Source organism: Xenopus laevis, chromosome 5S (assembly GCF_017654675.1).
Source record: "Xenopus laevis strain J_2021 chromosome 5S, Xenopus_laevis_v10.1, whole genome shotgun sequence".
In the NCBI taxonomy this organism is placed as follows: Eukaryota; Metazoa; Chordata; class Amphibia; order Anura; family Pipidae; genus Xenopus; species Xenopus laevis.
This window is the reverse complement of record NC_054380.1, coordinates 49,107,114-49,134,723: the sequence shown is the minus strand read 5'-3', so window position 1 is coordinate 49,134,723 and position 27,610 is coordinate 49,107,114. Positions and strand designations below refer to the sequence as shown.

Here is a 27,610-nt window from a genome sequence, read left to right as displayed (position 1 = left end):
CCTTTTTACAAAAAAATCCATATCCATAAATTCAAAACTAAGGGTTACTGTGTTTTTTCTCTCTCTACTCCCTTTGCAGCAATATCCTCTTTTTACCCCTCCTTCTGGAAGAAAAACTATCCACTTGTAACACAAGCCATCTAAATTGTTTTCTGATGTGACCCATCCTTATAAAATATTTACTCACAGGAGTAACTTCCATTTCAAGGTGACAACTATGTTCTCTTTTAGTTATTTATTCTCATTTTACTACAGAGGCATGTAAGTACACATCACACTCTTTAGTTTGATGCTATATCTCATAAAGGGATGACTGATCTCTGTAAGGGGCCCGAAGGCTCAGCCAGGAGTAGCGGACCTAGGAGGAAGCACCAATCCAATAGTTCGAGGTACAGGCAAGGGTATAGAAAGAGAGTGGTCGAAGTCCAGGCAATAAGGTCGGTTCAGGCAGCAAAGGTTCAGAATACGAAATCAGGCAAAGGTCAATACACAGAATCAGGAATGATAATCACAGGAAGCGCACCCAGGAACTCATGAGGAAGAACCTATAGTAGGGCACAGTCTGCAGTGCTTCAGCATCTTTTATAGGCCTCCTTTGGCGCCAAAACAGACGAAGTGGCGTCATGACACTGGCGTCTTCGCGCTGGCGTCTATTCTGGCGCTGGTGCTTAGGCGCCGGCGACCAATACGATGCTGGCGGATATTCTGACGTTGGCGTGATGTCACAGAACTGTGACCAGAAGGAAGCACATGGAGAACGCCGCCATCTTGGACTCCGCCATCTTGGGACGCCAGGTAAGAACTCCTTACAGTACCCCCTCCCTTACGGGGGGCCTCAGGACCACCACGACTTGGCTTGGAAGGAAACTGCTTGTGGAATTTCTTAAGAAGTGCAGGAGCATGGACATCGGAAGATCTTACCCACGAGCATTCCTCAGGACCGAAGCCCTTCCACTTGATCAGGTATTGTAATATGCCTTTGGAGATACGAGAATCCAATATTCTTCTAACTTCAAACTCCTGGAAGCCATCCACAACAATAGGAGTGTTAGAAGAAGAAGAAGATGAAGAAGCCTCAGAGGAAGATGCTGGTTTAAGAAGGGATACATGAAAGACACTGGGAATCCGCATCTCTGGAGGTAATTGAAGATGAACAGCAACAGGGTTGATAACTTCGACAACAGGAAAGGGACCAATGAATTTGGGACCAAGCTTAGGGGTAGGAATCTTGAGGCGGATATTCCTAGTGGACAACCAAACTCTGTCTCCAACGGTATATTGAGGAGTAGGAACCCTTCTTCTATCAGCAAACTGCTTTTGAGATAGAGAGCTCTTCTCCAGATTGGCCTTGGTAGCATGCCAAATAGTGGACATATGAGCGACTTGATCATTGGCTGCTGGAACGTTGGTAAGGAGAAGATCTTGAGGAAAGGCCATGGGATGCTTGCCAAACACACAGAAAAAAGGAGATTTTCCAGAAGAGGCATGCAAGGCATTATTGTGTGCAAACTCTGCCCACGGAAGAAGATCTGCCCAGTCGTCCTGGCATAACGATACATGACAGCGCAGGAACTGCTCCAGTGCTTGGTTGACACGTTCTGCAGCGCCATTGGACTGTGGATGATATGCAGATGAAAACTGGAGCGAGACGTGAAGTGCCTTGCATAAGGATCTCCAAAATTTGGAAACAAACTGTGAGCCTATATCAGACACAATCTCTGCAGGGAATCCATGGAGACGAAAAATGTGTTGGATAAACAAATTTGAGAGTTCTGGAGCAGAAGGCAGCTTGCGAAGGGGAATGAAATGGGCCATCTTGCTGAACCTATCTACTACTACCCAGATAACTGTATGACCCAGGGAAACAGGGAGATCAACAATAAAGTCCATGGCCAGGTGAGTCCAGGGTCGAGAAGGAATGGGCAAGGGAAGAAGAAGACCTTTGGGTGGAGAATGACCAGATTTTGAAGCTGCACAGATAGCACAAGAAGAGAAACAGGGAAACAGGGAGATCAACAATAAAGTCCATGGCCAGGTGAGTCCAGGGTCGAGAAGGAATGGGCAAGGGAAGAAGAAGACCTTTGGGTGGAGAATGACCAGATTTTGAAGCTGCACAGATAGAACAAGAAGAGACGAATCCATGGAGACGACATCTTTCCGAAGGGAAGGCCACCAAACAAGGCGGGAAAGCAGATCCGTTGTCTTCCGAACTCCAGGATGGCCAGCCTGCTTGGAGCTATGAGATTGCATGAGGATGGACTGACGAAGTTCAGACGGAACAAATGCTACCCCTAGGGGAGTATCAGGTGGAGCAGAGGACTGTGCGGATAGTAATTGGGAAGCCACAGAAGGAGTTAGAGCCGCCACGATCTTGGTAGAAGGTACAATAGGTTCATCGATCTCGGAACTGGTCTCATCAGGAAGAAAACACCTAGACAAAGCATCAGCCTTCTTATTTCTAGAACCAGGACGAAAGGTCAGGACAAAGTTGAACATGGAAAAGAAGAGCGCCCACCGAGCTTGTCTGGGATTTAAACGTTTCAAAGTCTGAATATATTCCAAGTTCTTATGATCAGTGAAAATGGTAACTGGAACAGAAGAACCCTCCAACAAATGTCTCCATTCTTCTAAGGCCAATTTCACTGCTAGAAGTTCACAATTCCCCACATCGTAATTCTTTTCAGAGGGAGAGAATTTCTTGGAAAAATAGGCACAGGGGTAAAGTTTACCATCGTTAGACCTCTGTGACAAAACTGCTCCAGCCCCCACATCAGAAGCGTCCACTTCAATGAAGAATGGTAGAAGAGGGTCAGGATGTCTTAAAATAGGAGCTGAGGAAAAAGAGTCTTTCAGGTCTTGAAAGGCTTCCAGTGCCTGTGGAGGCCAAAATTTCTGTCTTCCACCCTTACGAATAAGGGAAAGGATAGGTGCGATCTTGGAAGAAAAACCTTTGATGAATTGCCGATAATAGTTGGCAAATCCGATGAAACGTTGAATGGACTTCGTACTGGTTGGAAGAGGCCAATCTTGAATGGCGGAAGTCTTGGCTGGATCCATCTCGAAGCCTCTCTGGGAAATTATGTAATCCAAAAAAGGAATCTCGGAGGTCTCAAAAGAACATTTCTCCAATTTGGCAAAAAGAGCGTTCTTCCTTAAACGAGAGAGGACCTCACGCACTTGAAGACGGTGTTCATCCAAGGTTTTGGAAAAGATTAGGATATCATCCAGGTAGACAACAACACAAAGTCCAAGAAGATCTCTGAAGATATCGTTTACGAACTCCTGGAAAACTGCAGGTGCGTTACAAAGCCCAAATGGCATGATGGAGGTATTCGTAATGACCATCACGAGTATTAAAAGCAGTTTTCCACTCATCGCCCTTACGAATGCGGATCAAATTATAAGCTCCGCGAAGATCAAGCTTTGTGAAGAAACTAGCTCCCTTGAGCTGATCGAATAGTTCCGAGATGAGAGGAAGAGGGTAGCGGTTTTTGGAGGTGATCTTATTTAACCCCCGGTAATCTATACAGGGACGAAGACTACCGTCTTTCTTCTGGACGAAGAAGAACTCCGCACCCGCAGGAGATGAAGAAGGACGAATAAAACCTCTTTGGAGATTCTCCTGGATGTATTCCTTCATGGCCTTAGTCTCAGAAGGAGAGAGAGGGTACGTCCGTCCCCGTGGAGGCATGGTACCAGGAAGCAGATCTACAGGGCAGTCATACGGCCGATGGGGTGGAAGAGTCTCAGCAGATTTTTTACAGAACACATCAGCAAAATCTCGATAAACAGATGGCAAAGAAGGAAGATCCATAGTAACTGAGGATAATTTCAGGATGGGTTTACCAGGAATGCAGTTCTGTTGGCAAAAAGAACTCCAGTGAGTAATCTGAGAGGTTGACCAGTCTATGACTGGATTGTGAAGTTGTAGCCATGGTAGTCCCAAAACCACTGGTGTGGAGGGGCACTCAATGATGAGGAAAGAAATCTCTTCAGAATGTAGGGTGCCAACTTTGAAAGGAAGCTTGAAAGATGATTTAAAGATGAAAGCTGAGGATAATGGTCTGTCATCAATGGCCAAAACTTGAAGAGGTTCGGGTAAAGGTTGCAAGGGAAAGTCGTGTTGTTCAGAAAATGTCCGATCCAAGAAGTTTCCTGCTGCCCCGGAATCAAGGAAGGCTTGAGAACAAATGGTCTTGGTGGAGAGCTGAATCTGGACAGGCAAGAGAAATCGATGAGAGGAATTATGGGGAAAAGCATTAATCCCGCCCAGGTAAGTTTCCCCAAACCTACCTAGGCGTTGGCGTTTCCCGGCTTCACTGGACATTCATGGGCAAAGTGCGATTTACCACCACAATAAAGACAAAGTCCTGCTGCCCGTCTCCTTAGTTTCTCTTGCTCAGACAGTCGAGCACGTCCTATCTGCATTGGTTCTTCAGCAGAAGTGGAAGAAGAGGCAGAAGGGGTTGTTGGTGCTGTAGGAGGAGGTGTGCTAGGAAGCAGCGGTCTTTGGAAACGAGGAGCCAAAAGAGGTTGGAATCTTTTAACACGGTCTCTATCCGCCTGGTGCTCTCTTTGCCGGGTATCCACCTTGACGGCCAAAGCGATAAGATCTTCCCAGCGTATCGGCAGCTCACGGGAGACCAAATCATCTTTCAGACGCATAGAGAGACAGTTGTAGAAGGCGGCATGGTAGCTGTCATTGTTCCATCTCGTCTCAGCAACCAAGGTGAGGAACTCAATAGCATATTCAGGCACAGTACGAGTCCCTTGACGAATCTGGAATAACCGTGCAGAAGCGGAGGCAGTCCGGCCGGGATCGTCAAATACGGTGCGTAGATCTTGTATGAAGGCTTTAGAGTCGTCAATCAAGGGATCCTCCTTTTCCCACAGAGGAGATGCCCATTCCAAGGCTTTGCCAGTCAAGCGGGTGATGATATACCCCACTTTCGCATGCTCAGAAACGTACTGATTGGGAAGCAGGGTAAATTGAATCTCGCACTGGTTCAAGAACCCTCTGCACGCCTGAGGATCACCACCGAAGAGCGGAGGCGCTGGAATACGTGGCTCCGAAGCATTGGCGTTGGCTGGCACCACCGGGAGGGAAGGTGAAACTGTAACGGGTCTCCCTGGAGTGAGGGCAGACAGTTTCTCTAGGATAGCCTCCAAAGCTTGGCCAAAATGGGTCTGCTGGGCTTCGTAGACCTCCATCCGTGAAGCCAAACCACGGAAGGCTCTCCCAAAGTCAGGCTGAGGTTGTGCCTCCTCAGAGGGGTCCATGGCCCTACTATACTGTAAGGGGCCCGAAGGCTCAGCCAGGAGTAGCGGACCTAGGAGGAAGCACCAATCCAATAGTTCGAGGTACAGGCAAGGGTATAGAAAGAGAGTGGTCGAAGTCCAGTTTCAACACTCACAGTAGGCTTCTGAGTGAGCAATGGTGGGATATGTAATCTCTAGGTTGGAAGGTAAAGCTCTGGAATGGGCATCCCCCTTCTGGGAGAAGAATTACATTGGAACATAGTAAGTTAGGTTGAAAAAAGACACACATCCATCAAGTTCAACCTTTTAACTCTATTTTAACCTGCCTAACTGCTAGTTGATCCAGAGGAAGGCAAAAAAATATTTTTGAACCCTCTCCAATTTGCCTCAGAGGGGGGGAAAAATCCTTCCTGAATTCAAAATGGCTGTCTAGTCCCTATATCAACTTGAACAACTCTTCTAATTGGAATGGGCGACCTTGTGTCAGCTGGAAAGACCTACTGGTAAATAAAGCATTAGAGAGATTATTATATGATCCCCTTATATCAGGAGCGCCCATACTTTACTAATGTACGGTCTACTTTAAGTGATGTTGTCTCATTAGGATCTACATCACAAAAGCATTTTTAGCATTCTGTTCCATGGAAAATATTATTTAAATATTGATTGATGAGAAAATGTATATTGCCATATTTAGCAAATAACTATTTCTTAGGTAACCTTAACAAAATAAATATATGAATGAAATAGGAGGGTGATTTAGACAAGCTGTTTTTTAACGGTGTCTTAAGATCTAGTGATCACAGCTAAAGGTCTGCTGGTAGATCCCGATCTTCCTTTTGGGCACCCCTGCCTTATATATTTATACATAGTTATCTTATCACCCCTTAAAGGAGAAACAAACCCGTAACATAAAAAACCCTACCTCCCTACCCTTTGTAGACCCCCCTCCCTCCTCCCCCCCAGACTAGGTGGTACCTGGGGCAGATGCCCCTAACTTTTTACTTACCCCTCATTGCAGATTCTGTACCCTGCAGTTCACGGGAGCCATCTTCTATTCTTCGTTAAACTTCGGAAGCAGACCTTAGTTTTCGGCGCATGCGTGGTACCGAATGACTGCGCATGCTTTGAAAGTCACGAAAGTTGATGGCTGCCGTGAACTGCGAGGGACAGAATCTGCACCGAGGGGTAACTAAAAATTTAGGGGCATTAGCCCCAGGTACCACCTAGGCTGGGGGGAGAGGGAGGGGGGTCTACAAAGGGTAGAGGGGTAGAGGTTTTTTATTTTACGGGTTTGATTCTCCTTTAAGCGCCTCTTCTCCAGTGTGAACATCCCCAATTTGGCCAGTCTTTCCTCATAACTAAGATTTTCTATACTTTTTACTAGCTTAGTTGGCCTTCTATGTACCCTCTCTAATTCAATAGTGTCCTGTTTGAGCACTGAAGACCAAAACTGTATGGCATATTCTAGATAGGACTTTACCAGTGCTATATACAGTGGAAGAATGACCCTTCCTGCAATGAATCAATGCCACTGGCATTGATTGGACACCAAGGTTCTTTTCCATTATGGATTTGCCTAGTGCAGTCCCATTAAGTGTATAAGTGGCTTGGATATTTTTACATCCCAGATCAGCTGCCAAGATCACCAGTTTGTCAATATCCTGTTGCAAGGATGCCACATCCTAAATGGAATTAATTGGGCTGGAGAGTTTTGTGTCATCTGCAAACACTGATACATTACTTACAATAACCTCTCCTAAGTTATTAACAAAGAAGTTAAATAAATGTGGACCCAATACAGAACCCTGAAGGACCCCACTAAGAACCTTACTCCAAGTAGAGAATGTACCATTAACAACCACCCTCTGTACCCGATCCTGTAGCCAGTTTCCTATCCATGTGCAAATGACTTCATTAAGCCCAACAGACCTTAGTTTAGAAAGCAGTCATTTGTAGTGCATGGTATCAAATGCTTTGGCAAAATCCAAATAGATCACATCTACTGCTCCCCCACTGTCCAGAATCTTACTTACCTCATCATAAAAAGCAATCAAATTCTTCTGACATGACCTATCCTTCATAAAGCCATGCTGATTGCTGCTCATAATGCCATTCACTAGGATAAAATCTTGAATGTGATCCCTTAACAAGCCTTCAAATAATTTGCCCACCACAAATGTCAAATTTACTAGCCTATAATTGCCAGTCTGAGATTGTAATACCTTTTTAAATATTGAAATGACATCAGCTTTTCTCCAATCCATAGGTACCATACCAGATGAAAACGAATCTGAGAAAATCAGAAATAGGTCTAAAACTGAACTGAGCTCTCTTAGAACCCAGGGTGTATGCCATCTGGCCCTGGTGCCTTGTTTACATTAATTTTAATTAAAGCTTTATGAATCATATCCTGAGTCAGCCACTGACTAGATTGAGCTGAGCCATCAGTGCAGCTATGAAGTGAGCCTGGGAACTCATACTCCTCTATTGTATACACTGAAGAAAATAACGGATTTAGCACAGTTGCCTTTTCTGTATCTGTTTTAACCATTCTGGTACCATTATTTAAAGTGGCAACATTCTCAACCTGCATATTTTTACTAATAATACACTTAAAAAACCTTTTGGGGTTAGTCTTAGCCTCAGCTGCAATGCGCTTCTCATTTCCTTTCTTTGCCTTCCGGATTGCTGTTTTACAACATTTATTATAGTGTTTATATTCATTAAATGCAGCTTCTGTCTAAAAGACTTGTAGTTTTTATGCCTTTCTCTTCTTTCTTTTTAACTTCTTTACTTCTATATTAAGCCACAGTGCTTCTACATTTACTCCTTAAAGGAATTGTTCAGTATAAAAATAAGAACTGGGTAAGTGGATAGGCTGTGCAAAATAAAAAATGTTTCAAATATAGTTAGTTAGCCAAAAATATAATGTATAAAGGCTGGAGTGACTGGATGTCTAACATAATAGCCAGAACACTACTTCCTGATTTTCACCTCTCTTGGTTTCCACTGACTGGTTATCCTGGCGACCAAGCAGTATCCAATCAGTGACTTGAGGGGGGCACATGGGCCATAACTGTTGCTTTTCAATCTGAGCTGAATGCTGAGGATCAATTGCAAATTCACTGAACAGTTATGTGGCCCCCCTTCAAGTCGTCTTCTATCTCAGAATTAGAGAACTGAAAAGTTGTCCAGTCACTCCAGCCTTTATACAATACATTTTAGCTAACTACCTATATTAGAAACATGTTTTATTTTGCACAGCCTATTTACCCAGTATTTATTTTTACACTAAACTGTTCCTTTAAGGGAATAAATTGAGAACAGTAATCATTTAATAACATTTTTAATGATAAACATTTCTATTCTCTGTTTTTAGCTGAAAACATAATGCCCCAATGTATGCTCTGAAGGGCATCCTTCAAAGCACTAAAATTAGCTTTTCTGAAATTCATGGTTTTTGTTGCTCCAGTGTATATTTGTTTTTTGCACCAGACATTAAATTATATAAAATTATAGTCACTGTTACCCTGGGTCATTAGAGATCACTAGATCCAGAATAGCATTTTTCTGGTTGGCTGGTTTCTTGTTTATAAACTTGTTTCCATTAACTGACCTGGCAGTACTGTTGCTCCAGTCAATATCTGGCTAATTACAATCCCCCATTATCATTACTTTCCCCAAACTGGCAGCCTTTTCTGTTTGCATCAGGAACTTAGCCTCCTCCTCCTCACTTACATTAGGGGGTCTATAGCATACTCCTACAATTAATTTTGTGGACTCTTTACAATTGAAGAGCTCCACTCATATGACTTCTGCCCCCTCATTTTCTAACATCACCTACTCCTTTACATTAACTTTTAAATCCTGCCTAACAAACATACATATCCCTCCTCCTTTTCTATTGCCTCTGTCCTTCCGAAACAAAGTAAAGCCGCTGATATTAACTAGGGATGCACCAAATACAGGATTCATTTTCAGATTCGGCTAGCATTCTGCCTTTTTCAGCAGGATTTGGATGTGGCCGAATCTTATCCGAAGGATTCGGGTGTTCAGGCAAATTCAAAATAGTAGATTTGGTGCATCCCTAATATTAACTACTCAGTTATGCAGCTCATTCAGCCATGTTTCGGCCACACCAATCACATCATATTTTCCTTCCTTTTCCCAGCACCTCCAGCTCTCCCATAAGTCCCCCTTGACCTACAATGCCAACACTTTTCTCTAGTCCTTCCGAAACTGTGTTTGACACACCAGGCCGAGTTGCTATTGCCTCCTCGCGCCTCATGCAGATCTGTCAAGGGAATCGCAGTGCTAGTGAGTACACTATTGATTTCAGAACCCTGGTGGTGGAAACTCACTGGAACAATGAGGCATATGTAGCTGTCTTCTATCAAAGCCTGTCAAGTAAACTCAAAGATGACTGTGTCTAGAGATCTCTCAGAACAACTGGAGGACCGGATTGCTCTCGCTATCAAGGTGGACACTCACCTCTTCAAACAGATAAAGAGCGTGGCAAGAATTTCCAGCCTATACTGCCGCCACAGTTCCAAAGACCTCTCCTTTATATGCCTACCTCTCAGTTATTCCTCCCGAGGAGACTATGCAATTTGGTAAGGCACATCTCTCTGAGCAAGAGAAACTGGAGACACTCTGCTGGACTGTGTTTATACTATGGCGGCAAAGCCTACTTTGCTAATAACTGTACCTTGAAGCAGGGAAACTCCAGTGACTAGGTAAGATCGGGGAGTCTTATCTAGGCAGCATTGAACCTTCTCCCCAAAAGAAATCCTCCTCCCATTACAGATTCAGCTGACCTCCTGTCAACAACTGGAACCATGCCTCAAAGAGGTCGTATTTATCCTTTATCTCTTGCTAAGACCTCCGCTATGAGAGTATATTCGAGATAATTTCCTGCAGGGGCTGGTTTCTTCTTTGGGGAGAAGAAATACAGCGGGTTACGTCCATGTACTGATTACAGAGGCCTTAATAAAATCACAGTTAAGAACCATTACCTCTGCGTCTCATATCTCCAAACTTTTTGATCAGCAAAGATCTTCACCAAGAGGGATCTTTATGGGGCTTACAATTTAATCCGAATTTGTGAAGGGGGTGAATTGAAGCCGGCATTCAATACCAGCGACGGGCATTATGAATACCTGTTAATGCTGTTTGGCCTTTTCGACAGCCAGGCTGTCTTCCAAGAATATGTGAATGATATCTTTAGAGATCATCTGGGGCAATCAGTGGTCCTATATCTAGACGACATCCTCATTTTTTCCAAAGACTTATCTAGTCACAGAATACAGGTGAAGGAAGTACTCTCGTCTGAGGGAAAATTCCCTCTATGCCAAGTTGGAGAAGTGCATCTTCGAACTGTCCAAAATTCCTTATCCTGGCAACATTATCTCTCAGGAGGGTTTTGAGATGGACCCTTCTAAAGTCTGCGATCAAGTTCTCCTCACACATAGCCCCTATCCTGGCCCTCATCCGCTAAGGAGGGAAACCTAATTCTTGGCCCTCACATGCCTTGGAAGCCTTTTAGTGTTTAAAAGAATCCTTTGCCTCAGCTCCAATCTAGACCCTCTTTAACCATTTTTGATCAAAGTAGATGCTTCTTCAACAGAACAAATGTCAATATGGTACTCCTTTGTAGATACTCAAAACAGCTGTACATTTTGACTATTATATAGTTTTTCTATTTCAGTTTCTACACTTTTACATGGAACTTTATAAATACGCCTTAAAGTAATTACAAGTATATACACTGGGGGTCATTTATAAACTTCGCGCAGGGCAGATTGGTTCGCAAAGTGAATATATTTGCCCTGCGCATGGTTATATTTATAAAGCTGAATAAGAGGGTGCATACAGAATTGCGAATTTTTTATTCACAATGCAAATGTCTAAAGGGGCTTTATAAATATGTAACAATTCGCAAATTGCGAATCTTTATGCGCACACTCTGCGACTCAATTACGCCACAACTTTGGTGGCGGATAAAATATTTGCAAAACAGTTTTGCAAACAGCGAATTTAATGCTATTTTCGCGCACAACAACCTCGCACATTGGGTGCGCTCGTGCAAACTCCTGTCTCATTTGCGCGCCATTTGCGAAAATTTATTCACACTGCGAATTCGCAAAAACCGGGAACACGGGCAGAGCAGTGCAATATATTAGCGCTCAGCAAAAAACATGCGCAATACAACCATTTGCGAAAAATATGCGCTGCGCGAACTTTATAAATGACCCCCAATGTGTTTCAAATGCTATCCATGCATTGAAAAGATCCTTCTTTCCCTATATAACAAAATGTCAGCACTAATGGGTATAGCTCCTCCCTACCTGCTTCCATCCAAAATAACCCCCCAAACGCTTTGAAGACCAACCCCACTCCCTAACCAGGGTTTTTTTGTCCTTCTGTTCCCATTGGCAGTAAGTTTTCTTTTTAGTCTTGGGAGAACATTAGGCCTGCCATCAATGCAACTCAGGAGGTTTTGGTGTTTGGATATTTAACTCCCAAGCTATTTTTCTCACTTGTATGAGGTGCTCAGTGGTTCGGAGCTGATATTGTCTGCGATCCATGTGCCTTTCCTACCTGCAGAGGGAGTTAGGTGTCAAATGTTGGCCTTTCCAGCCTTCCTCCAAAGCATCTTATAGTATGGGTGTATATGGCCCCTACACAAGTCCTAGTTAACTTAGGTTTGATTATTGGGGGTTTTTTTGTAAACGTGAGGGCCTGAGCCTTATGGGCTTTATGTTTATCCCAAGGATTGGGGCATAGGTTTTATTCTTTAAATTAAGGAATTTTATGGTTCAAAGCCAGCTGGCTTCCTCAAAAGTCTTCCCTTTGTGTGCAGTAATTTGAAATTAAATTTTAAAAAAGGTTGCTAAATTATAGTAAATGTACAAGATTTGCTTGCAAGTCTCTAAAAACAAATTGATTCATTTGTACCTCTAGGTCCGTCTCCATCAAAGGTTTAAACGGCTTGCAAATGCATAACCTTACATTTATCAATCTCATCTGCCACTTAACCAGTGTACCAGTTTGCCCAGATCTCCCTGCAAGGAAGCCACATTCTGGATGGTATTAATTAACAAGTATAGTTTTGTATCATCAGCAAACACAAATACAATGCTTCTAATGCCTCTCCCAACCCATTAAAGAACAAACTATATAAAAGTAGACCCTACAGCACCCCTCAAAAAAGAATTCAACACCAACAGACAATTAAACAGCAAATCTTTTTACTATTGATTTACTTAAAAAAATTGAATCAGTCGTTGTTTGGGATGCAATAAATTCTATTCTATTTTTGCCTTCCTGATTTCTGCTTAACACCACCTGCTCTAGTGTTTATAGGTTCTAAAAGGAACATCTGACCCTCTGACTTATATTTCTTAAATGTTTTGTCTTGTATTCATATTAACATCTTTACATAGGGCGGTCCTTAACACATTTCTTCTTAAGGAAACATTTGAGTGGCTCTGTGGCTAGCTTAATGTAAATACATCTGAAGGTTTATTGTAACATTTGAACCGTTTTGGGGATCTGTGTTTTCAAATGTTTGAGGCAGTATCCAAATAGATTATATGATTTGCTTTGACATGTTTTATACAGCTTCAAGCTTCTAGAAAAGTACAGTATATGTGATATAATGTGCTGATTCACGTGCCCTATCCCATGTGTGTCTCAAGCAACTTTTGCACTAAGTGCATATATTACATATGGGCAGTATGGTGAATGTATGAATTCTACATACAGTAGTGATGCAGTGTTTGTAATGATGGCTAAAATGTATCTGCCAAGTTTTGTGTAATTGCCTGAATGCAACAGCCAGGCTGCATGTATTTATTATATACTAACTTGACTAAATTAAAGACGTTTTAGTATGACTGCTACATTGGTTTAATACAAAAACCAAGCTGCATATGTGAGTCATACATTTGATTAAAGTAAGTCTATCATCAAAAAATGGTATCCCCACAGGAGGTGCAGGCTAATATAATCCACATTCCAGTTGGAGGAAGCAAGCATTTTTTCTAAAAATTGCCCCCTCCAAAACATTAAGCCACCCATAAACAGGAGGAAGCCTCCAGCACCCTTGATATGTGCCCTTTAAATGCAACACCCATGCTGTAAAGTATATGAGGAACACATTTGCTCAAATGCAACAGCTGTATACGTATATGAGTTATACACATACTTAAATGCAACAAATAAGCTGTATATGTGTGCATAATGTAAATGCATTTTATCATTAACATTTAAAAAGGGCTTTGCCTCAAGGAAGTGGTCTTCCCTTCTACAGATGTTTACTACTGTTTGGAGCAGAATAATGTACCCCTCTTATTCAGAAATAGATATTACAGAGGAGTTTATTTGACACTATACAGGTCTTGGAACCCAGACGTCACTTTTAATAGCCTATATGTTTTATAACCATCAGTCAGTCAATCAATCAATCTATAATGTTCTGGTTTTGACAGTAACCACTGCATCTTACCATATAATGTGCAACAATCAGTGTAGCAATCTGGATATTCTAGCAAATGCATATAACATGCAATATTCTCAGGTTTCAAGTGCACACTACTTACTGCTTACTGTGCTTGAGGTATATTGAGGTACTGTTTTCATTGTATAATATGATGCAGGCAATCACCAGGTGCCTTATGTTCAGTGAGTGCTACTAGAGTATATTACATATCAACAAAGTAAATAATTACAGTAGCATTTGCTCCAGGTCTAGGAACCCAGTGGCGTAACTACTGGGAGAGCAGGGGGTGCAAACCCACCAGGGCCCGCTCCCCCTCGGGGACTGCCGGACACTGTACCACAGCAAACGTGGTAAGGAAACCGTGCGTCTGGAGGGGGGCCCAGTGCACATCCTGCACCCAGGCCTGGAAGAGGGTAGTTAGTTACTGAAAGAACCCATGGATCAGCCTTTAAAAATAATATTTCCTGTATTTCTATAGCACTGACACATTCTACAGAGATTATACGTCATTTCCACTGGAGCATGCAATCTAGGGTTGTAAAGAAGGAGCAATTTTATAAAGAAACCAGTTAACCTGCCTGTATGTTTTGGAAGTGAGGGAGGAAACAAGCCAGTCAGACCCTGCTATTACCTGCATTGTAGAAAGTGTCCAGCACAGATGTCTCCCCAAAGTCCAGTTTGCCAAAATGCAAGGTCTCAAGCAATGCTCCCTGGTTGTCGCACGCCTCTTGTAAAGTGTTTAATGCAGCAGTCTCACAAGCATGCAACTCTGGGCTCACTTCATTGATAACATAAACGACAGTAATCCTGCGAATGTTGATACCTCCACCGGTTGTAGGAGCCGGGTTGAACCACTTTCCACAGGGGAGGGCAGAATTATTACAGCCAGTGCCAACCGTTGCAACATGGAGATAATCTTCACGCCAGAAGCTACCAGCTTCAGGCATCTTGGTTCCACCGCCTATGGCGGCATTTCCCCGTTGTGTAAGCCCTCCCGTATCTTCGTAAACACAGCAGCTGGATCCAGGCAGTGGTGAACAGGGTACAGAGAAAATGATTCCTTCACTGCTGTCACTCATTACTTGGTTTCAATGTTCAGTGTCCATCTTAGGACATTTGTGTGCAAAATGACAGTGCGTCCTGCTCCTTCCCCAGTCTAAAATCTTTGTTTTATTAAGTATTTTCTTTAGTGCCTCCCTTAGTTAATCTGTGTGTAAGTGATTGTTCCGGGCTGCAGCATACTTTCTCTGTCCTGCTCCCTACTCCCTCCGCCCACCTCCCTCCTTCCTGCTTCCTCCCCCCACCTCCTGCTCCTTCCCCCACCTCCTGCTCCTTCCCCCACCTCCTGCTCCTTCCCCCCTCCACCCACCACTCTTCGTCCTACTACCTGATTACTCCATGCTGCAGCATTTTACCTGCTCCCTTCAGGAGCATTTGTTATGTGCTGCAGCACACCTTCTCCTTTCTGCCTTCTGCGCCCTCCTTCCTCCTCCATGATTACTTTATTCAGCAGCATTCTACTTGCTCTCTGATTCCTCTGGCCTATCACATTCTCCCCCTGCAACCTAATCCCCAAAGCTCTTGTATTGCAGCTGTTAAAGATACACAATCATTGAGTTTGTATCATCATATTTAACTTCGGTTAATCAAAATATAAACATTGACACAAATCTATATAATAAAGCAATCTCTAAATACAATGGAATGGTCTTCCAGTGCTGCTAGTGAACAGATCTTTTAATAGGGATACTGTTATTAACTGTAACTTATTTTATACACTCAAATTAATTTCCCATACAGTACTCAAAATAAAAGTTATAGGTTAAAAAATTGCATAAAATAAGTTATAGTTAGAAACTTAATAGTATATTTGTTCACTCACGATCCCTAGGGAGCACAGAGCAGGTCATGAGGAGCATGTATAGTAGGAAGCAGGTGCAGCATGGACGAATCAGGGAGGTGGGTGGAGGGTAGGGTTGCCACCTGACTGGTAAAAATGATGGTTGATCCCAATGTTATTAATATGAAAAAAATAAATAAATAAGGAAGGCCGGTATTTTTTTTCCAGAAAAGGTGGCAGCCCTAGTGGAGGGAGTAGGGTACAGGTCGATGAAGTGTGTATGTATTTATATTTTTATTTATATAGCACTATTATGTATGCAGAACTGTACAGCAGAACAATACATTACTAGAACAAGCAACAATAATTAAAAATAAATACAAATAGCAATAATAATTACAAATAAATCCAAAGTACAGTTACAATAAAGATTAAGAGCTTGGTGTCAAAGAGACAAGAGGATAGAGGTCCCTGCCCCATAGAGCTTACAATCTACATGGGTAAGGCAGAGCCGGGACAGGCTGGCCAGGCGCCCAGGGCAACCTGGCCGGTCGTGGTGCCGACTGGGCGCGCCGCGCATACATACACGTACAGATGCACAGGCACGAATCTAAGCACTGGCGGACAGTCGGGCAGAGAGGAGAGAGGGGACCAGACTAGTGTTAGAAGGCAAGGAAGGTACATGCCTGGCGCCCCCCAGATTTGCTTCCTAGGTACGTGTCTACTCTACCTAGCCCTAGTTCTGGCCCTGGGGTAAGGTATGTCACTGGCTAGAGGAAGGGAGCAGGACAGTGGAAGGTTGGTGGAGTGAGCAGGGAGCAGAATGGAAGAAGAATGAAAGAGGTTGGTGAATGTAATAAGAAGGGATCAGGATTCAGCCATATGCATTCCTTTACTCATGGAGAGAAAAAGAGCCAAACACCGAGATTTTAGACTGGGAAGGGAGCATGAAAAATGGATACTGTAGTAATTAGTAGTAGTAGTAGTAGCAGTAAAACCAAACACTAATATTTGAATGTAATCCCCTTTATGCCAACCTGAGCAACATGCTTTTGGTTTCTATGGAAATACTTGGCACAATCACAAGAGAATGGGTTTCTAGGTTACATCGGTAGGGTTGTCACCTGGCCAGTATTTTGCAACCTAACCAACAAAAATGCCTATGAAATATAGGGCAGAAAAATAAACATATAGGTAGGCCTGTAATTTTTTCCAGAAAAGGCACCCCTATGCAACAGGATTAGGTGTCACACTTTTAAAATTTAAAATGTTGTATATAGCATTCCTGCCTATAAATTCTTTGGGTCTGCAGACATTTCAGCTAGCTAAATTTGCCCCCCCCCCACACCCGGCCTCCAGTTATTTAAACACTTTGCAAGTTATAAATTTCTCCTGAACAAGATACAGATGTAATGGTGTATTTATCGATTTGGCAAGACTCAATAGACATTTCAGTGGTTAGTTTCAGCACAGGTGTCAGATACAGCATGCCACATATTTAGATATTCAGAAGATTTCCCGCTGTGGTACCTACACAAGGAATGTATTGCCTGTTGGCTCACTTGATACAAGAACCTGCAGCCACCCAGGATCTGTGTCTAGAAACCCAAGTAACCAGAGGAAAGAGAGAAGCAACAGTTGCTCTCACACCCAAGGGACCAATGCAAGCAACACTCTTGTTTGTGCTGAGTCACGATCTGTAGCATCAGGTCCCTCCAATGCCAATGGGTGATGCACTTCTCCTCCACAAAAGCAACTTCTATGTACTGTGACTCATCCTCTGTCAATAGAAATTAACAGTATGTAGCAAAGCAATGATGAAAATGTCAGTTCTATTTATCTAGCTGGATGTTGCTGTCTCACACCTCTATTTTATGTGAAGTCGACAGAGCCAACTAATATGATTGTATTTATTTTCCTATATAAAATAATTTCTATACAAAAACTATATTCTGGGGGGTGCATGCACACAGAAAAATCTCAGCTGTCAACTTTACATCTTGCTTACTATTTCACATGGTCCAACAGCCACCATCGGACTGGAGTCCATCTCAGGGCTCCCGACCCCAGTTATGAAGTCCCCCCATGCTGCAACCACCTCATACTTTGTATTCTCCCTTGTGGTTGCAAATGGGCGGGGCAGTTCAGGGGGGGAAGCCCTCAGGGTTTCATGTCTGGATTCCCTTACTTGAATGTACTCCCCTTTATGCCAACCTGAACAACATTCTGCTGGCTCCTATGGAGATGCTTGGTACCACCACAATTATACAGACTGGAGAAAGGTAATTTTTAACTCTAGCACTAGCGCCTGGCAGCTCTTCTCAACAACTTTCATTTATTGTCAAACCCAGTCCCAAGGCTCAAATCCCATGCTTCTCCAATGTTCTCTCATCAGCTTCACATTAAAACTAATTCAATCATTAATTTGTTCCACTTACATAAAAAATGCACATAGTTTTTGCAATAAATATTTCTATGGTTAACAGTCACAACCTAAAATTAAAATTTAATATCTAATTAATCATACTGAAATAAGAAACTTTCTAAATACATTCAATTAACAATTCTGAAAGTGTTAAGTGAACAGAAAAACTGAACTTTCAGTTGCAGTGGCAACATTTACTCTTAAGAATAAGGTCCTAGTCATAAAGGGCTTTTACTCTACCTCTCTCTGCCTGCGTTTTGTAGGCCGACAGAGAGAAGCAGATCTGCTCTTCTCTGCAGCACCGTATAAGCTCTGTGTACCTGCACTCAGATGGAAGCTATGGCTGTTAATGCAGCTATATGGAGCCTACAAATTCAGGTGTAGAGAAGCAAAGTCAAGTAAAGAAGTGTTTGCAGGAATCTATGACCTGCAAATAACATTTGTTCTAGGGATAGGATTGCCACCTAGCAACAGTTAATAGGTTTGACGGCAGCCTCCCGAAGATACACTGGAAAAACTTATTTTACCACTACATCCATGTTAAAGCTTTCCCCTTTTGACATACTTGTGCCTTTAAGATATTGGAAGGAAGTAACTTCAGCACACGTAACTGCTCAAGGGATGAAAAATAGAAATGTCTTCTCAAGATGGAAGTAACAGGCAATGAGGCCATATTTTCTAGAATTAAATAATTTATAAAATTTAGCTACCTATAATGTAATATTCACTGTGAAATTAACCAAAGCGCTTTAAAGAAAGATGAATTAGGTACATTCAGAATGTACCTCCTTGTGTCAGGACTCACCCTGGTGGTCTAGTAGGCCGGCGGGGACGCCCGCTGCATTAATCCTTCTCTGTTGATTACCGGTTGCTCTATGGTGCGCGCAGCGCACACTTCCTGGGTATATGCGCAAAACGACGCTGGCGTGATGACGTTATCTAGCAATGCCATGAGATTCAAAGGTATTTAAAGAGTATATTATATATTATAAACTTGTATATTTTCTCATTGCCCTATGTTTGATTCTACTAGTTAGTTTCCTGGGTGCTTTATTCTGAATCTGATTCCTGTTTTGACTCATGCCTGACTATTCCGAACTCCGTAATCCTGACCCATGCCTGTCTGACCATTCTGATTGATCTCTTGGTTTCTGACCCTTGCCTGTCTGACTCTGATTGAACTCTTCCTGCACCGACCCGACCCGTAGCCTGTTTGACTACGCTTTGTCTATTCCATGAACTGTGCTTTCCGTCCTAATTCTCGCTAAAGATCGTGCCCCATTGCTCATCCAGAACCTTCGCTTTGCTCCTCTCTTAATAAGACCAGGCAGCATCCGATTAGCCGAGGGCTCCACCCCAGGTGAAAGGCAGCTGTTAAAGGCGGAAACAAGAGCCGTGACCAGGGAACCTAGCTTTAGTTCTGGATTCTGGGTTCCATTCATGACAGTACAACGGGCCAAAGATGGACACAAAAGGCCATGCTGCCGCTACTCCTACCACTGAAGGACTTCTCACCACCCCTTTACAGCGCTTAGAGGAACAAGAGCGGAAGCAAGATTACTTGGTCCAAGGGCTGCACAACCTTTCCCTCAGGATGGAAGCAATGCTGGCAGCCGGCCGACAGTCCAATCTTCTGGGGCAGCTTCCGTGAGTTCATCCACCCCAACAGCTTCGGTTATCAGAAGTAGTCCCCATGAACCTAAAATTTCCTTCCCTGACAAATTTAGTGGGGATAGGACTAAATTCTATATTTTTCAGGGGGCATACAAATTATATCTTAGCTTTTTCCCTCACTCCTTTGCTACCGGAGAGGAAAAAGTGAGGTTTGTAATGACCCTATTACAAGGCGACCCACAAATATGGGAGTTAAGGTTACCCCCCTCTGATCCTGCCTGTTTTTCCCTTGAAACCTTCTTTAATTGTATGGCAATACTTTATGATGACCTGGATCGCACTTCTTCAGACAATACCGCAATTCGTAGATTACACCAGGGAAAAAGGCCCGTAGAGGAGTTCCGCCGGTGGTCTGTGGAGACAGGTTGGAATGACATGGCTCATCGTAGCCAATTCCAGTTGGGGCTTTCTGAAGCTGTTAAAGACAGCCTGGTAAATTACCCTCTATCCGCTACTCTGGATGATCTAATGTGTTTAGCCATCCAGGTTGATAGGAGACAAAGGGAGAGAAGGGCTGAAAAGGGTACTTCTTTTTTTACTGGGTATACTAGTGATAAGCCTTCTAACCCCTCAGTGACTTTGCCTCAGGAGGAACCCATGCAATTAGGCATTACTCATTTATCCTCTGAGGAAAAGGCTCGCAGGCGGTCTCATGGTCTATGGGGTAAATTTATCAAAGAGTGAAGTTCCGCCACTAGAGTGACACAGCTCTCAATTCATTTTGTATGGGATTTTGAATGGCGCATTTATCAATGGGTGAAGTGAAAGTTCACCCATTGATAAATACGCCTATAAAAATCCCATAGAAATGAATGGAGAGTGGCGGAATCTCACTCTAGTGGCGGAACTTCACTATTAACTTCACTTTTTGATAAATATACCCCTAAGTATGTATTGTGGTCGAGAAGTTTCCTCTCCCCAATTTTCCTCTTGGATTTTGATTCTTCTTCTCCTCTTATTTTGGGGTTACCATGGTTACAGGTACACAATCCCCACATAGATTGGGTAACTGAGGAGATTATTTAGTGGGGTCTTAAGTGTAAAGGCTCTTGTCTAAACTTTCCTCAGATAGTGGCAGTTACATCCTTAGAAGGTTGATGTGTTTTCCAAAAAAGCAGCTGAAACACTAGAGGAGGATTTATTAGGCCTTCAAATTCCCCTGCTGTGGCTGGTTTCTTTTTTATGGGTAAGAAGGATGGGGGCCTTCACCCATATATTGATTATCGAGGCCTTAATAAGATAACTGTAAAAAAACGCTATCCCCTTCCACTAATTTCTGAGCTGTTTGATCAAGTCAAGAACGCTACTATCTATACTAAACTTGATCTTAGTGGTGCATACAACCTCATTCGTATTAGGAAAGGGGATGAGTGGAAAACGGCCTTTAACACCAGAGATGGCCACTATGAGTATTTGCTGAGTAGTGTAGCCCACTCGCACACCCTGGCCTTCAAAAGTTCAGCACCTGGTGCACAGTGTTGGAGGGATCAGCACCCTCCACAACAAACGATCCAAGAAAACACTGGCACTCAAGGCAATGCTTTTTTCCTTGAGTGCCAATGATTTCTTGGATCACCGTGAGTATTTGGTCATGCCGTTTGGCCTTTGCAATGCCCCCGCTGTGTTCCAGGAATTTGTCAATGACATTTTCCGGGATTTACTCAAGTTATATGTAGTGGTGTATCTTGACGATATTTTCAATTTTTTCTTCTAACCTGGGCGACCATCAGCAACATGTTCGGGAGGTTCTACTAAGGCTAAGGAGAAATAATGTGTTTGTTAAATTAGAGAAATGCACCTTTGAGTTTCCTCTGTACAGTTTTTGGGGTTTAACATTTCTGGTAAGGGGCAGGAGATAGATCCCGGGAAGGTTAAAGCCGTATTGGACGAGGCTCAACCCATCTCTTTATGCGCAACCCAAAGGTTTTACGGTTTTGCGAACTATTATTGTCAGTTCATTAAAAAAAATTCTTTAATTATTTCTCCTATTATGGATCTAACCAAGAAGGGTGCTGATCCTAGTGTGTGGCCTCCTAAGGCTATCCAAACCTTCGAATTTCTTAAGAAGTCTGTGTCTGCCCCTATTCTTCATCATCCTGACACCACCCTATGCTTTATGGTGGAAGTAGATGCCTCAGAAGTTGGGGCAGGGGCAGTTCTTTCCCAAAGGCATCCAATTACTAATAAGGTTCATCCTTCTGCTTTTTTTCCAGGAAATTCTCTTCTGATGAAGCCAATTATGACATTGGTAATAGAGAACTTTTGGCTATTAAATGGGCCTTTGAGGAATGGAGACACTTGTTGGAGGGGGCTAAACACGCTGTCACAGTCTATACTGAAGAATCTTTTGTATATTGAATCCACAAAGCGGTTGAATCTGAGACAGGCCAGATGGGCTTTATTATTTAGTAAATTTAATTTTTCACTAATGTACAGGCCTGGGTCTAAAGATATTAAAGCAGACGCACTCTCTAGGAGCTTTGAGTCAAGCATGTCTGAACCTTTAGAGTGATGATTGTGTCAGTTTTAGGATCAGATCTTGCTACATCTCAGGTGTAGATTTTTGCTCCTGTAGACTCCTCCTGGGAAGCTATTTGTGCCTGAAGATCTAAGGGAACAGGTTCTTAGTGAGGCTCACAACTCTAAAATGGTGGGACATCCTGGTATTTCTAAAACTTCTACTTTATTGTCTCGTAATGTGTGGTGGCCTTCATTCAAACAAGATGTCCAAAAATGTGTTAATTATTTTCCTGTCTGTCAAAAGTCAAAATCCTCTAGAAACCTGTCACAGGGATTGCTAAGGCCATTGCCTGTTCCTGATAGACCCTGGTCCCATCTGTCACTGGATTTCATAGTTGACCTTCCTCAATCTCAAGGGAAGACAGTAAATTGGGTAGTGGTGGATAGATTCAGCAAGATGAGTCATTTTATTTCTCTTCCACACCTCCCTTCTGTTAAAACCTTGGCTGAATTGTTCATCTCTAACATTTTTAAACTATATGGTTTTTCGATAATTATTGTATCTGACAGGGGAGTAGAATTCGTTTCTAAATTCTGGCGACCCTTCTGCTCTTTGGTGGGGATCAATTTGTCTTTTTCCACTGCATACCATCCTCAAACCAATGGGCAAACGGAAAGGGCTAATCAGTCTCTTGAACAATTTTTAAGATGCTATGTTGCTGACAATCAATCCTCATGGGCTGAGTTTTTTATTGTTAATGGTTTGCATCCAAAGGCTTTTTATTATTGTGGTTCTTTATCCCCTGTACCTTCTGTTAATTCCTCTGTTAAATAGTTTGCCAAGATATGGTCTAGGGTACATGATTCCATTTCAGCAGCTACGGCTGCTCTAAGCAGCCGATAGGTCTCGTAGGCAGGCACCCAAATATCAGGTAGGAGACCCAGTTTGGTTGTCCACAAAAAATATTAAACTTAAGGTCCCTTCTCTCAAATTGGGCCCTAAATTTATTGGTCTGTATCCTATTGTGGAAATTATTAATCCTTCCTCTGTTTGTCTCAAACTACCTAATAATTTTAAGATCTCTAACTCATTTCATGTTTCTCTTTAAACCAGCCATGCAGTTTCGTCAACAATCCTTCCCTCCTCCATTGATTGTAAAAGGTCAGCCTGAATTTTTAGTCCAGAAACTCCTTGACTCACGCCTTGTGTGGGGTAAGTGTCAGGGAGCCGGGAGCTCCCTCCAGGGAGGTAGTCAGGATCGAGGAGGAAGCCCTCTTGAGGGAGCAAGATCGCGGTGTCCAAAGGGTTAAACAAAGGAGTAGTCAGAATCCAGGCAAGAGTTTCACGGGCAGGCAGATAACAGCAAAGTCCAAAGTCCAAGCAAAGGGTCAGGATAATAATCAGGAACAAGATTAAAGCAATAGCAAAATGTCAGGGAACCCAGGATACACACAGGAAATGATTCCTATACTTGGGCGACCTTCTGGCGTCTTGGTAGCGTTTTTATGTTTGAATTTGGCGCCATAGTGACGTCACCGATGTGCTGACGCCGGCGTCGCTGCGCAGGCGTGTTTGCGCCGGCGCCGCTACCCACGTGGCGGCCATGGGCGCCGCCATTTTGGGATCGACGCCGGAAGGAACAGACGCGCCGCCCGGAGCTCCTGGAACTGCTCCGGGTGGCGTTCGTGACAGTAAGTTACAGTACTTGGTACACTGGAAGGGTTACGGCCCTGAGGAGAATTCCTGGGTTCCTGTGTGTGATATTAGTGCTGACTGTCTTAGAAAACAATTCCACCTTAGGTTTCCTGACAAGCCTGGGGGTCCAGTGGCCCCTCCTCGAGGGGGGGGTAATGTCAGGACTCACCCTGGTGGTCTAGTGGTTGATTCTTCTCTGTTGATTGCCAGTTGCTCTATGATAGCAGAGCGTACTTCCTGGGTATATGTGCAAAACAACGCCGGCGTAATGGTGTCATCACTCAATGGTGCGAGATTTAAAGGTATTTAAAGGGACCTTGTATATTTTCTCATTGCCCATTCTTTGGTTCTACTAGTTAGTTTCCTGGTTGCTTTATTCTGAATCTGATTCCTGTTTTGACTCCTGCCTGCCTGACTATTCTGTAATCTGTGATCTTGACCCTTGCCTGCTGTCTGACTATTCCGAACTCCATAATCCTGACCCGTGCCTGCCTGAAGGCAGAAGGTCCAGATGGTATCCCACCTGAAGCCCTAAAAGCGGATGTCATAACAACCACGAACATGCTATACCCACTGCTTCGGAAAGTCTGGGAGCAGGAAAGCGTGCCAAAAAAGTGGAGGAAAGGGCATCTGGTGAAACTTCCCAAGAATGGCGACCTCTCCAACTGCAACATCTGGCGAGGCATCATGCTCCTATCTGTACCTAGCAAGGTACTTACACAAATCATGCTGCTGAGACTGAGGGAGGCTCTAGACAAACGTCTGCGAGATGAGCAAGCAGGCTTCAGGCAGGACAAATCTTGCACGGACCACATTGCAACATTGCGCATCATCATAGAACAGTCACTGGAATGGCAGTCTCCACTTTACACAATCTTTGTAGACTTTGAGAAGGCCTTTGATAGTGTAGATAGAGAGGTCGTCTGGAAACTTATGGCACATTATGGGATACCACCAAAATTCATCTCCATTAGCAAACAACTTTACAACAACTCCACATGCCAGGTTGTGCATAAAGGAAAAATGACAGAGCCTTTTGAAGTGCGGACGGGGGGGTGAGACAAGGCTGCATGTTGTCACCAACCATCTTCCTGCTGGTAGTAGACTGGATTATGAAGAGTTCTACACAAAATGCCAACACAGGAATCCGCTGGTCCTTCACTAAAATCTTGGAGGACCTAGACTTTGCAGATGATGTCAGCCTCCTGTCGCACAGACAACAAGATGCACAGCAGAAACTCACACGTCTATCAGAGGAAGCAGCAAAAACTGGCCTCAAGATCAACACTAACAAAACACAAACCATGAGGATTAACAACCAGCAGCAAGACCAAATCCAGCTGCAAGGAGTTGACATAAGGACGTGGACAAGTTTGTCTACCTGGGCAGCATAGTAAGCAAGGATGGAGGAGCAGATGAGGACATCAGGAGCCGCATCAACAAAGCCAGGCATGCATTCAACACCTTACGTCCTATCTGGAACTCCACTGCCCTTTCACAACAAACCAAAATTCGTATTTTTAACACCAATGTGAAAGCAGTCTTGCTTTATGGTTCGGAAACCTGGAGACTGACCATGACAACCACAAGTAAGCTCCAAACCTTCATCAACCGCTTTCTACGACACATCCTGCACATCAGATGGCCAGAGAAAACTTCCAACATCAGCCTATGGAAAAGATCAAAACAGATCCCCATCGACCGAGAAATCAGAAGAAGAAAGTGGGACTGGATAGGCCACACCCTCAGAAAGAGTTCTGACAACATCACAAGGCAAGCCCTTGAGTGGAACCCACAAGGGAAAAGAAAAGTTGGCCGGCCAAGACAGACATGGAGGAGGTGCATGGAGGCTGAAATGAAGGTAGCCGGATGGACATGGGCTCAGCTGAAGAAGACCGATGTGAACCGAGTTCATTGGAGGAGTGTCGTTGAGGCCCTATGCTCCCCGTTGGAGCAAACGGACTAAAGAGTGCCTGCCTGACCATTCTGATTGATCTCCTGGTTTCTGACCCTTGCATGTCTGACTCTGATTGAACTATGCCTGCACCGACCCGACCCCGGCCTGTTTGACTACACTTTGTCTATTCCAAGAACTGTGCTTTCCACCATTGAGTGCTCTCCTCATTTTGAAATTTATCAGTATATGTCGGGATAGTGGTATACCCGGAAGAGGATTTGATGCATTCGACAATACAGCCAAGGCAGTGCGGAGAACGTTTTTGATTACTCTTTCCTTCCTAATTCTTGCTAACGATCGTGCACCATTGCTCGTCCAGAACCTTCACTTTGCTCCTCTCTTAATAAGACCTGGTGGCATCCGATTAGCCGAGGACTCCACCCGAGGTGAAAGGCGACTGTTAAAGGTGGATTGCAAGAGCCGTGACCAGGGAGCCTAGCTTTGGTTCTGGATTCTGGGTGCCGTTTGTGACCCCTTGAGTTTGGATTGATAATCCAACATTTCCCCAGGATTTAGTTTAAGACAAGAGGGTCAAGAAGAACAATCCACTAAGTAATCACAGCTACTAGGAATTCTGGAAGGTATTGCAAGATATCATTTAAAGGGGACCTGGCACCCAAAAAAAATATTCCAAATCCTATTATATAACATTTGTCAAGCAAAATAAAATTTAATTACACTATATAAATTATTTGAATCTTGTTTCCCTTGGTCTGGGAATTCATAATTATAGCAAGCAAGCAGGAGCCATTTTGTGGACACTGTTATTAAGGTAAGCCTTGCATCATCTCAAAATCTTTTTTGTACACCAGAATACAGAGTGCACCTGATGTCCATCCCCATGCACTGGTTACACAATTAAATGGTTAAGAGAGAGGGGGGATGTGGGGAGTGCAGTGACATCTAGTAATTGCTGAATGAAAAGTGAAAGTAATTTCCTGCCCCGCCTCTATGCCTAAGGGATAGGGGAGGGGCAGGCAATATTTGATTGACAGCTGAGATTTTCAAATGAGCTTACAACAGTTATGAATGCTTTAATAAAAAAAGAATTTGGGTTCATGTTTAATTTGAAAAGGACTTTTATTATACAGCTTTTTATGTCTGTGTGACAGGATAACTCCCTCCTAACCAAGGGCCAGAAATTGTGGTGAGAAAGCAAGCAAATGTAATGGACAACAAGCTCATATCTGTAGGGTTCAGACACCTTTCATTGGAAACATAGAACATAAGTTTGATGTCCTATATGTATCCATAGCAAACTCCTTAAAGTTTATTGGACACTGTTTTGTACCTTGATCATATAATAAAATAAATTTGAAGATGGACAGATGGACCAGTGCTAAAACAGCTCAGGGATAGACAGCAAAAGAAAATATGATATAGTGTAGTAATTATTTCGTACTTATAGTATACCCTTTCGTGATGCCACACTTGCAAATGAAATATGGTGCTTTTTTCCAACAGGATTCAGTTGCCCTTTAAACCCACACTTGTACCCAACACCTCTGAGGTTAAGATTGGATACTCAAGTACTAAGTAGGTATTGTACAACTCCATCTCCCCAATTGTGTCACCTTTGGATCTAAAAAAGATGCAATTCAAATAGTCTAAAACCTTTTTAATAAATAATTATTCACATAAAATTTCACTCACATACCAACGATTACGAATATTTATAGTTAGTCGCTCAGATACCGTTGCCCCAAATTGATCTCGATAGCCGGGACCCTTTTACTCTTCTGTTTTTTATAAAAATCTCCCCCAAAATGACAAATGTACTCGTTGGTGCTATG

At 43.2% G+C, this 27,610-nt stretch overlaps 1 protein-coding gene and 1 pseudogene across 2 annotated transcripts in view; one reads left to right on the top strand and one right to left on the bottom strand.

Moving 5' to 3' along the window:
• The window catches only part of LOC108717885 (mitogen-activated protein kinase kinase kinase 5), a 140,244-nt gene extending 125,191 nt beyond the window's left edge, over positions 1-15,053 (bottom strand). Inside the window, exon 1 of one of the 2 annotated variants that reach the window (XM_018265310.2) lies at positions 14,397-15,053. In XM_018265310.2, coding sequence (XP_018120799.1) covers positions 14,397-14,844 — 448 coding nt within the window. In that variant the 5' untranslated portion in view covers positions 14,845-15,053. The remainder of the gene's footprint in view (positions 1-14,396) is intronic. The other variant, XM_041564516.1, reaches the window with a different exon arrangement.
• A 4,439-nt stretch (positions 15,054-19,492) lies between these two features.
• Positions 19,493-25,826, top strand: LOC121394095 (annotated as a pseudogene).
• Positions 25,827-27,610: the final 1,784 nt, after the last annotated feature.